Source organism: Arachis ipaensis, chromosome B10 (genome assembly GCF_059453495.1).
Source record: "Arachis ipaensis isolate K30076 ecotype BB chromosome B10, ASM5945349v1, whole genome shotgun sequence".
Taxonomy (NCBI): domain Eukaryota; kingdom Viridiplantae; phylum Streptophyta; class Magnoliopsida; order Fabales; family Fabaceae; genus Arachis; species Arachis ipaensis.
This window is the reverse complement of record NC_142435.1, coordinates 98,465,571-98,477,706: the sequence shown is the minus strand read 5'-3', so window position 1 is coordinate 98,477,706 and position 12,136 is coordinate 98,465,571. Positions and strand designations below refer to the sequence as shown.

General features: G+C 38.4%; 1 protein-coding gene across 1 annotated transcript in view; it reads right to left on the bottom strand.

Moving 5' to 3' along the window:
* LOC148581023 (uncharacterized) overlaps positions 1-11,827 on the bottom strand; it is a 70,232-nt gene extending 58,405 nt beyond the window's left edge. Inside the window, exon 1 of the mRNA XM_088492293.1 lies at positions 10,877-11,827. Within this exon, the coding sequence (XP_088348419.1) occupies positions 10,877-11,827 (951 nt within the window). The remainder of the gene's footprint in view (positions 1-10,876) is intronic.
* Between the last annotated feature and the right edge of the window lie 309 nt (positions 11,828-12,136).

Below are 12,136 nucleotides of genomic sequence, written 5' to 3'. Positions count from 1 at the left end.
GAATTTTCTGAAAATGTGAAAAAAATATTTAGGACATGATTCATGCATCCAATAATTTAATCATATGCATTGAGAAAAATAAAAGAAAAAAAATATGTATAAAAAAATGATGAAAAAGAGAAAAAGAAAAGAAAAAAGAGAAAATAAGTAAAAGGGGACAAAATGCCCTAAAGTAAATGTTGGTAGCAATGCATATGAGTTGTACTCAAATCAGGATGCATGAATATATGAAAAACATGGTTAATGGATAGTTAGATGTGGTATTTTGATTACATGGATTGTCTTAAGTTAGGTGGAAAAAGTTTAAGTTAATTAAGGATTCAGATTTTAGTCCACTTGGCCAAATACAATCCTACCTTGACCCTAACCCCATTACAACCCTTAAAAGACCTCTTGATATGTGTATCTGTGCATTAAATTTATGTTGATTATTAGATGAAGAGCAAGCCTTAGAAAGCAAGGTTAGTGGAGAATTGAGAGAATCGAACCTAAAACACTTGAGTGATTAGAGTGTATACACTACCAGTGAGGGTTCGATGCTCAATTCCTTGTTCCCTGCTTTCATGAGCTATTTTCTTCTTGCAAGTCTATTTGTACTTCATTTTCATGATTTGAATTAGTGAAATCCAATTCATATTTCTTCTTGAAGGATTTGTTTACTTTTAACTAAGTAGGTAGAATCATTTTGCATGTAGTTGCATTCATATAGATAGGTTGCATTTCATACTTTCTTACATTCCTCTTCATCTTTATAGCTTCTCTTGAGCTTAGCATGAGGACATGCTAATGTTTAAGTGTGGGGAGGTTGATAAACCACTATTTTATGGTTTATCTTGTGCTCAATTGAGTGGTTTTTATCTACTCTTTACCCACTTATTCATACTATTTGCATGGTTTTACATTTGCCTTCCTAATTATGTGCTTTAATTGAAAACATGTTTCTTTGGACTTATCTTTGCTAATATTAATCCTCTTTTATTACCATTAGATGCCTTGATATGTGTGTTAAGTGCTTTCAGAGATTACAGGCCAGGAATGACTCAGAGGATGGAAAGGAAGCATGCAAAAGTGGAAGGAATACAAGAAGTTGAAGGAACTGCAAAGCTATCAGCCTAACCCTCTCGCACTCAAACGGTTGTAACTTTAGCTACAGAGGTCCAAACGACGCGGTTTCAGTTGCGTTGGAAAGCCAACGTCTGGGGCTTTTATTTGATATATAATATGCCATAGTTGCCCTGATGCTAGGCGACACGAATGCGTGATCCACGCGGACGCGTCGCAGTGACAAAAAACCAGCGTGGCAGATTTCTCCTCCAGCGATTTCTGGGCTGTTTCCGACCCAGTTTACGGCCCAGAAAACACAGATTAGAGGCTATAAAGTGGGAGAATGCATCCATTCATGAGAGGCTTTCATATTCACAATTTTAGGAGTAGATGTAGTTTTTAGAGAGAGAGGTTCTCTCCTCTCTCTTATGATTAGGATTAGGATTTCTCTTAGTTTTAGGAGTGACTCTCGATCCCAGGTTCAATGTTCTTTTTATTTATTTTCTCAATTTAATTTATGAACATCTATGTCAGATTTAATTTCTTTTGTTAATGCAATTCGAGGTATTTTCAGATTTAAGATTACTTTGCTTTATTTATATTGATGCTTTTAATTTAATTTAGATATTTTTCTCCCTTTTGGCTTTGGTCAAGTGATTGGCAGTACTTGAGTTATCAAACTCAGCAAATGATTGAAATTGGCAGATTCTGCTTGAGCTAGGATTGCTCTTACACTAGTCTCTCCACAGGAGTTGACTAGGACTTGAGAATCAAGCTAATCAGTCCACTTAACCTTCCTTTGTTCAATAAAGGCTGACCAAGTGGGATTAAAACCCAATTCCCTTCACACCTGATAAGGATAAATAGGATGGGAATTCCAATTCTTATACCTTGCCAAGAGATTTTATTATTATTATTTTATTTTACTTGTCATATAACATATTTCCTCCTTACTTCCAAAACCCCAATTTACAAACTCATAACCAATAATAAGAACATACCTCCCTGCAATTCCTTGAGAAGACGACCCGAGGTTTAAATACTCAGTTATCAATTTTAAAGGGGTTTGTTACTTGTGACAACCAAAACGTTTGTACGAAGGAATTTTTGAAGGTTTAGAAACTATACTTGCAACAAGGATTTATCCGCAAATTTCTAGACCACGCAAAAGTTCCTCTCGTCAGTTTGGCATTTTCCATACCAAATTTCTTAACTAATTCCTTGGCATACTTCTCTTGATGAATGAAAATACCATTTTCAGTTTGTTTAATTGGCAGCCTGATAAACCACTATTTTATGGTTTATCTTATGCTCAATTGAGTGGTTTTTATCAAGTCATTACCCATTTATTCATATGATTTGCATGATTTTACAATTCCTTCCTAGTTTTGTTCTATATGGTTGAAAACTTGCTTCCTAGAAGTCTTTAATTTGTGTATTTTAATTCTCCTTTATACCATTTGATGCCGTGATCCGTGTGTTAAGTGTTTCAGGCTTTATAGGGCAGGAATAGCTTAGAGAATGGAGAGGAAGCTTGTAAAAATGGAAGGAACACAAGAAACTAAGGAGATAACCAGCGAGCATCCACGCGCACGCATGGCTCACGCGTGCACGCGACATGGAGAAATTTGCAGCGACGCGTGCGCGTGACTGACACGTACGCGTGGATTGGAGTTTGCACAAAGACGTGTGCGCATACATAACGCATACGTGTGACACGCCAAAACGACCAGCGACGCGTACGCGTGACTGACGCGTACGCGTAACTGACGCGTACGCGTGACATGCGTGATCTGCAGAATTAACAGAAGACGCTAGGAGCGATTTTGGGCCAGGTTTTGACCCAGTTTTTGGCCCAGAAACACAGACTAAAGCCAGGAAACATGCAGAGACTCAACACACATTCTCATTAGCATAGTTTTTAGTTTTAGATCTGAATCTAGAGAGAAAATTACTCTTCCTCTAGGTTTTCTTTACATTCACAGTTTATTAGTTTTATGCTTTCGCTTTTGGATATTGAAGAGTCATCACCTCCGTTGAAGATACTATTCTAGTTTGTTTTCTTATTCCTTATTTATTCCATATTCTTAATTCTTGTTTAAAGTTATAATTGGATTATTTTCATGGATTGTTAATGCAGAGAATTACTTTTTCCTTTAATTAATTTTTAATCCCTATTTTATTTAATTTATCATGTCTTCTTCTTATATTTTTATGAGCGTTATATTTATGTCAATGGAGTAGAGTCCCTACTTGACATGGGGGTTGATTAAGAGGAGACACTTGAGTTGGAATGCTCAAGTGATTAGTTAAATTGGAAATTGTTGGCTAATTCTGTATTTACTAACGCTAGACCTTCCCAAGGGAGAGGACTAGAATTTGCGAATAAGAGTTAGCTCAATCACTTGACTTTTCTTTATTTAGTAAGGGTTAACTAAGTGAAAACAACAACCTCTTTATACTGCATTTGAGAGAATTCCAACAAGGATAGAACTTCCAATTAATTATTCCCCCAGTCAAGGCTTTTTATTTCGGAATATATAAATTTCTTTTAATTTTCATTACTTTAATTTACAATCATTTATTTGCCCATTGCCCAAATTCAAAATTCCCCAGAAAACTCCTGATTACTAAGATAGCACCCTTTTTGGCAACTCGTTGGGAGACGACTTGGGACTCATACTCCCAGTATTTTTATTCTAAATTTTGTGACAACCTTTCTAAATTGATGAGGCGGATTTTAGCTGGTTAAGGGATATACTCGCAACATATTTCCTATATTGGTTTCTTAATTGGCTGACTTCCGCCCACACATCACAGCCCAAGGAAAAAATTAAGTTCACCCATCATACTCATGTCAAATTCACTTGTCATGAGTTTTCCAAATTCAGAATAGAGGGATTCATTGGCTGATCCAAAAATAATGTCATCAACATATATTTGGACTAGAATAAAAGAATCATTAGTGTAACACCCTAATATTCAAATCCTTATGCTTGAGTCATAAGTCAATGATATTACGGTGGTACAACTCTCAGGTGGATTTTTAATAAATAAATATAGGTAATTTCGAAAGGAGTATTAATCGAGAAGCCTGAAAAGAGTAGAAATAAAATCGCGAAGACGTATCTCTCACGTTTCGACAACAAAAGATAAACCGTGAAGCCGAAAACGATATGCGGACAAGGCGTAGAGGAGATTAAGAGATAGATAACAGATAGATATATATAACATAAGTAAATAGCCACTAGTCGCGACCCGCGAAGTTTAGGTCGGCTAGGGTACAGTATGAAAGTAGTTGACAACAGTATGTCCTAATCTCTCCCGAAGGAAACATGAGAGCCTCTATAGGCGAATTCAAAGAGTTCAATACATAATATAAACTTTCCAAAACAAAGGTGGAGAGATTCTAATCAAAACACAAAGTAGAGGAAATAAAGATCTTCGCCGTCTCTCAGACGACCCACAACTCACTTCTGAGCACCTGGACCTGTATCTGAAAAACAAAAGATATATACGGAATGAGAACCCCGGGCCCATGGGTTCCCAGTACGGTAAAAGTGCCAAATAAATACAATGCACTGCAATAAAACTCACTAAGCATCCTAAGCTTCTTCACCAATTATTCATCTTAGGTTCTCGCTAATCCATGAATAAGCAACTGTCATAAGGGAGTGCTAAATCTAATTCATGTTTCACATGTTTCCCAACTCGCGGACTCTTCCATGAATCAGACTCAGAATTATAAGCAAAACCATCACCAGTTGTTCTGCCTCAGCAATTCTATATCAATACATCATACACTCACCTGGAGCTAGTGAAACCACATCACTGCGTCTACCCAGGGAGCTACAATTATCTCATTCAATAATCATCATCATCATGCAATCGCATCATCAATTCATCCCATCAAGAACAACCCTCAACACCCACCGACACCAGCATGAGGGGCCTCTCAGTTGTACAAACACAAGCAATACAGGCAAGTAATACACAAATATGGTACAAGTAGAACAAGTAACATATAGTCAGGTAACATGGCATATATGATGTAGAAATCCAAAACAAATGACAAACCCAAACAATTCAAACATATGCAAATGATGAATGCCTGCCCTATGGCTGATGATATCATCTGTCGGTTATATAGCCAACCCGACATGTCCTGGTAGCTAACCATTGGACAGAAAAACCCATTGCGGAGCAAGTAGGTTTGAGCTACAACCCCCTTGCTACTACCCGCTCAACCCAGAGCCAGTGGAATAACCACTATTGCGGCTACTACCCAGGCGGGTGTTTAAAAGCTCAACCTGGAGCGAGTGGATTCACCACTACTGCCGCTACTACCCAGGCGTCACAATCTCTGACCTGGAGCAAGTGGGACGAACCACAACCCTTGCTACTACCCAGGTATCTCAAGCATTGGCCCGGAGCAAGTGGGACGAACCACAACCCTTGCTACTGCCCAGGTATCTTAAACATATATTCATTCAATCTCAATTCATATTATCAACATTCATTGTTACCAAATCTCAAACATTAACTTGGAGCAAGTGGGACGAACCACGACCCTTGCTACTACCCAAGTATCACAAATAAACATTTATTTATAATCACCCTTCATTATTATCAATTCTCAGACAATGACCCGGAGCAAGCGGGACGAACCACGACCCTTGCTACTACCCAGGTATCACAAATAAACATTTATTTAAAACTCCATGATTAAACTCGTTCATCGTAATCCTCCTTTCCCGTCTCATACCCGGAGCAAGTGGACAACGCCACTGCCTACTACCCGGGGTCACACATCACATTTCAATATCTTTTCATTATTATCCATTTAACATATTCATTCATTAATCATATATGCATTTATACTCAGCCATAAACAATAATGGCTTTGCCATAACCTGGCAATAACTCAGCCATCCGGCTCATGGTCCAATCAAGAATGGGCCATTTATCAATAAATATAGCCCTCCGGCTCATGGCATACACGGTACTTCCACCGTCATCCTCCATATCTCATATAATCATCTTTGATCATAACTTTTCCCCTTGCTTCACTCGCAAGTTACCACATCCCCTAGCTCCTTTCTCATTGCTAGGCATATCATAATGATTTAATACATAAGAGGTGAGATCGGAGGCTTAGAAGTATGAGATTTGGTTTTTAAAACTCAAAAATCAACTTTGGCATAAAAACAGGGCCACGCGTACGCGCACGCGTGGATGGCCAAAAACTCATCGACGCGCAAGCGCCATATGCGCGAACGCGCGGGTTGAAAAATATCCAAACGGCGCGCAAGCGTCAGCCACGCGTACGCGTGGGTGCTCTTGCGCCCAGGCACAACCCTGGCACAACTCTCTAGAAAATGGCTGGGCAATTGGTGCAGCGCATCGACGCTCCCGCGCACACCACGCGCACGCGTGGATGCTGCTTTCTGAAAGAACGGCGCGCACGCGCCAAGTGCGCCTACGCGCGTAGGGTCGTTCTGCTAAAAATTTTTCTAAGTTAAAAGCTGCAGAATTTACAGATTCAACCCCCAATCTTCCGACAGTCATAACTTTCTCATTTTAAATCATTTTTCACCCGTTCTTCGAACGGCATGGACATCCCGGATCCAATTTCATTTCTAAACAGATTTGGCAGAAAATAGAGATCCGTAGTCCAGGTTATGTCCCGTCAAAGTATGCCCAAAAAAAACATATTTTCATACAAAACCACAAAGTGCCATTTTCAAAACAAGCCATTTTCAACTCTTTCCAAAGTCAATCAAAACATGCCAATTTTAACCCTTTTTGAAATCAATCAAAATGTACCAAAATCAACATCAAGCCATCCTCAACTCACACATTGACACTTTCTCAAACTCAAGCACATTTACATATCATATACTCTTCCTCATGCCAAATTTCAACAACACTATTTCCAATCAACTATCATTATACATAATCAATATCATACTCACTATCACGTGGTTTCACCCACAAATCAACCTTAATCACTCCTCAAGTATATATCACAACATACATATCTCTAATGCATCATAATACCATCAAGGCATCAATAATCATAATCACATATATGACCACATAATATATCTCAACCAAAACCAAACATGCCTCGTCTATATAATTTCACCCAAATTTACCAAATTCCACACTTCAACTTCTCAAACCTTATTGTTCAATAACCAACCCAATCATTCATATATTCATTATCTAAAATTCATCCAATCACTTGTGTCATCATACAATGCACACATCAACTTACCTTTCTTACCTTTCTCCGGCCTCTGGCCCAAAATTCACGGCCTCCGGCCCAATTTCACAATTTAAATGGATGAACCACAATTCAATACTCATTACCCAGTACATCAAATTCTCAATACACCAAGCATACAAGGCTACATAATCCTCAACCCAATCATTAATTCACATTACATACCAACTATGCATATTAGTACCAACCATTTACGCAATCCAAACTTAATCCTAGGGGCATCTAGCCTAGGAATTCTCATCACAACACACGGTACTTAAATGAAACTTAAACCGTACCTCTTGTAGCCAAACCAATTGAGCCTCTTCTTTGGAAGTCTTCACCAACCTTAGCTCCAAGCCTTACCAAAGCTCCTCAAGCAATACCAATCTCCCAATTGTGCACCAACATCACCAAATACACTAACATAACCAATATCACATACATACATCAACCTCGGACTCATAAAAATGACAAATCACAAGGGTTTGAGCACTTCTTACCTCAGCCCATATGAAGTAGGGATAAAACTCACTTAGAATCCATGTTGGAGTATCCCTAAACACCCAAAATCACAAGATTTCAATACTAACTACCCAAAAACGTGTAACAGTGGGAAATTTCGAAAACTGGGCAGAGATGAATGGAATACTCACCACCAAACTTAGATATAATTGTAGAGGATGAGAAGAGCGACGTGTGGCCACAAACGGCTCGTCAATCGGAGCTCCGTAGCTCAAGTTATGGTGGTTTGAAGATCAAAGAGAGTTAGGTTTTCTCTCTTCTCTTCTCTCTTCTCAAATCAGCGCCGCAACCCCTCTTTTTAGGGTAAAATGAGCTGAAATGCTCACAACTAATGTTTATATATGTTGGGTCTTGGGCCCACTTAGGCCCGGTTCACTTATTTTTGCCCATTGGCCCAATTTTGGGCCAAAACCTTTAAGATTAGCGCTCTAAATCGCACTTTAAATATTTCTACCTTCCCTAATTATAATTCCTCATTTCTTAATCTTATTTACCCATAATCAATTTCCTCAGCTGTAGTACCAGACAGATCTCAGCCGGTACTGCCGGTCAGAATTCCACTGCGCGCTTTTACGCAGAAAACTATATTTTCCGACTCGGAAAAATTCACTGAATCCAAATATCATATTTAAATTATCAAATTCCAATTGCCAAATCTTCCAACCATATTCGCTCCTATTTAACTTATTATTTAATTAATTTCGGTTAGACCGGGTATTACAATTAGAATTCTTGATAAATAGAGTTGTGTCAGTGGCGCCTCTTTGAAAACCATTTTTCAAAAAAAAAAAGAGCTAAGTCTCTCATACCAAGTTCTAGGAGCTTGTCTTAAACCATAGAGAGCTTTAGATAGTTTGAAAACATGATTAGAATGCTCTTTATTTTCAAAACCAGGAGGCTGCTCCACATACACTTCTCTATCTATCACACCATTTAAAAATACACATTTTACATCCATTTGATATAATTAAAAACCACAAAATGCAGCATAAGCTAAGAGAAGTCTTATGGCTTCTATTCAGGCAACAGGAGCAAAGGATTCATCAAAGTCTATTCCTTCTTCTTAGTCATATCCTTGTACCACTAGCCTTGCCTTGTTTCTTGCAATGCTACCATCTTCTCCCAACTTGTTCCAAAATATCCACTTGGTACCGGTCACTTTTTTTCCACTTGGCCTTGGAACCAAAGTCCACACTTGGTTCTTTTCAAACTCAAAAAGCTCATCCTCCATAGCTTTAACCCAAGAGGGGTCACTAAGGGCTTCCTTGACGTTTTGAGGCTCTATTTGTGAAAGAAGGGCAATGTTTGATCCTTCATTTGCCTTTCTAGTGGAAGACCGTGTTTGCACTCCATGAGAAACGTCCCCAATGACAAATTCCTCAGGACAATTCTTCAAGAATCTCCATTCACGAGGTCTGGTGGATTTAGAGGCAGATTCAGATACCAAGGGATTCTGGGTGCTACTAGCTTCAGAATTTCCTTCAGATTCATGAGACAAAATGGAATTGTCTCTTGAATTTTCAGTAGTTGTAGTTTCTGGTTCAGTTTGCCCAGAATTTTCCTTTTCATGATTTTGAGTAGTTTCATCTTCCTTTTGAGCTTGATTTTCTGCATCACAATCTTCTAAAATGCTTTGCACCAAATTAGTATCACAAAATGTAACATGTATGGACTCCTCAATAATCCGAGCATCTTGATGATAAACCCTATAGGCTTTACTAGTTGTGGAATATCCTACAAACAAACACTCATACACCTTTGGATCAAACTTACCCAAATTTTCCTTGTTATTTAAGACAAAACATTTGCATCCAAAGATGTGCAAGTAGTCTAAGTTTGGTGGGTAACCTTTCCAAAGTTCATAAGGGTTTTCTTCAAAAACTTCCTTATGATTGTTCTATTCAAAATGTGGCAAGCCGTGTTAACTGCTTCAGCCCAAAGGAATTTTGGAACATTACTCTCACAAAGCATAGCTCTTTTCATCTCTTGTATGCTTCTATTTCTTCTTTCCACAACACCATTTTGTTGTGGTGTTCTTGGACAAGAGAAGTTGTGAGATATTCCAAATTCCTCACAAAAGGATTCAAATAAATTATTTTCAAATTCAGTTCCATGATCACTTCTTATAGAAGAGATTTTTAAATCCTTTTCATTTTGAATTTTCTTGCAAAAAGGTTCAAAGGCCGAAAAGGCTTCATTTTTGTGTGCAAGAAATAAAACCCAACCAAACCTAGTATAGTCATCCACAATTACTAAACCATAATGTTTACCACCTAGGCTTTGAGTTCTTGTTGGACCAAATAAATCAATGTGTAGCAATTCAAGTGGTCTTTTAGTAGAGATGTCTTCCTTTAGTTTAAAAGAACTTTTTGTTTGTTTTTCCATTTGGCAAGCATCACAAGTGATGTCTTTGTCAAACTTTATCAAAGGAAGGCCTCTTACTAATTCTTTCTTTACAAGTTTGTTTATTTGAAACATAATTGCATGACCCAATCTCTTGTACCATAACCACTTTTCAGAATCTTTAGAGTGAAGACATGCTACATTTTGATCCTTTAATTTATCAAGAGTAAGTCCATACATATTATTAAAACGCTTGGCAACAAACATCACTTTATTTGTCTTTTCATTAACAACACAGCATTCAAGTCTTTTGAAAGTCACTAAATATCCTAAATCACACAGCTGACTTATACTCAAAAGATTGTGCTTCAAACCACATACCAAAAGTACATCATCAATGAAAGTTGATTGTTCATTACCTACTTTTCCAACAGCAAAAATTTTACCTTTACCATCATCTCCAAAGGTCACAAAACCTCCATCATACTTGTTTAGTTTGATGAAGTAAGTCGACCTTCCAGTCATGTGCCTTGAGCATCCACTATCCATGTACCACATGTCCTTTTTGTTCTTGGATGCTAGGCAAATCTCATCAAGATTGTTGTTTCCAGCCATGAAGCAGTCTTTATCTTCACCTTCAGATTCTTCTTCTTCATTAGAGTCATTCTCAAGATCCTCCCAAGCTGCCATGAGCACTCTCTTCCTTTCCTTCTTTCCTTTGTCCTCCTTTTTGAGCTTTGGACAGTTTAGCTTGAAATGTCCAGCCTCCTTGCAATGATGGCACGTCACCTTGCTCAAGTTGATCTTGTGCTCCTTTGAGCTTGAACCCTTGTATTTTTCCTTGTTCTTTATCATCCTTCTAAATCTCCTAGCAAAAAACAAAAGCTCATCATCTGAAATACCATCACTAGACTCACTCTCTTTTGGTTCTATTTGTGACTTGAGGGCTATTCCCTTTTTCTTTGAGTCTATGTTTGTGTGTGTGGTTTCATAGGCAAGGAGTTTTCCTCTCAGCTCATCATAGGTTATGGGACTTAGGTTGTTGCTCTCAGTTAGGACAGTGGTAGTGGTTTCCCATTCTTTTGTGAGGCTTCTAAGGAGTTTTCTCACCAAGGTTTGTTCTGCATAGTTTGTACCCATAGCATCAAGGTTGTTGATTATGATTGAGAATCTCTCAAACGCTTCATCAATGCTTTCTCCATCCTTCATGTTAAACATCTTGTACTCTTTTCGCAGCATATCAATTCTCGTTTTTTTGACTTGTTTAGTGCCTTCGTGTGTAACTTGGAGTTTTTCCCAGATTTCTCTGGCTGTCTTGCATCTAGACACCTTCCGGTACTCTTCAAAGCTGATAGCACAGTGAAGAAGGTTGATTGCTTTAGCATTCAGCTCCATCTTCTTCTTATCATCTTCATTCCATTCAGCTTCTTCTTTTGGAGTCATCACTCCATCTGCACTTATTTTTGTTGAGATCTTGGGACCGTTCACAACAATTTTCCATATGTTGTAGTCAATGGATTGGATGAAGATCCTTATCCTTTCTTTCCAGTAGGCATAGTTCTTCCCGTTGAAGAAAGGTGGCCGGTTGTTTGACTGGCCTTCAGTGAGGGTGTAGGCAACTGTGGTTGTGCCCAAGTTGTTCGCCATTGGATCTTTGCTCCAAGCGGTTAAGCTTGATTCTTGAGACCTTAGCTCTTGATACCAATTGAAGGTTATGGTAGGCTTAGAGAAGGGGGGTTGAATCTATGCCTTCCTTTTAAGTTGCTGTTATGACCCTTTTAAAACAAACTTTCAATTCTAATTCTGTTTGTACTCAGCGGCGGAAATTTATGAGACAATTTATTTTTGTCTCATGAATATCAGAAAACAGAACACAGCAGAGAAGAGAAAAGCTAACACCAGCATGTATCCTAGTTCAGTTGCCTTGTGCTATGCAACCTACGTCCAGTCTCCTCC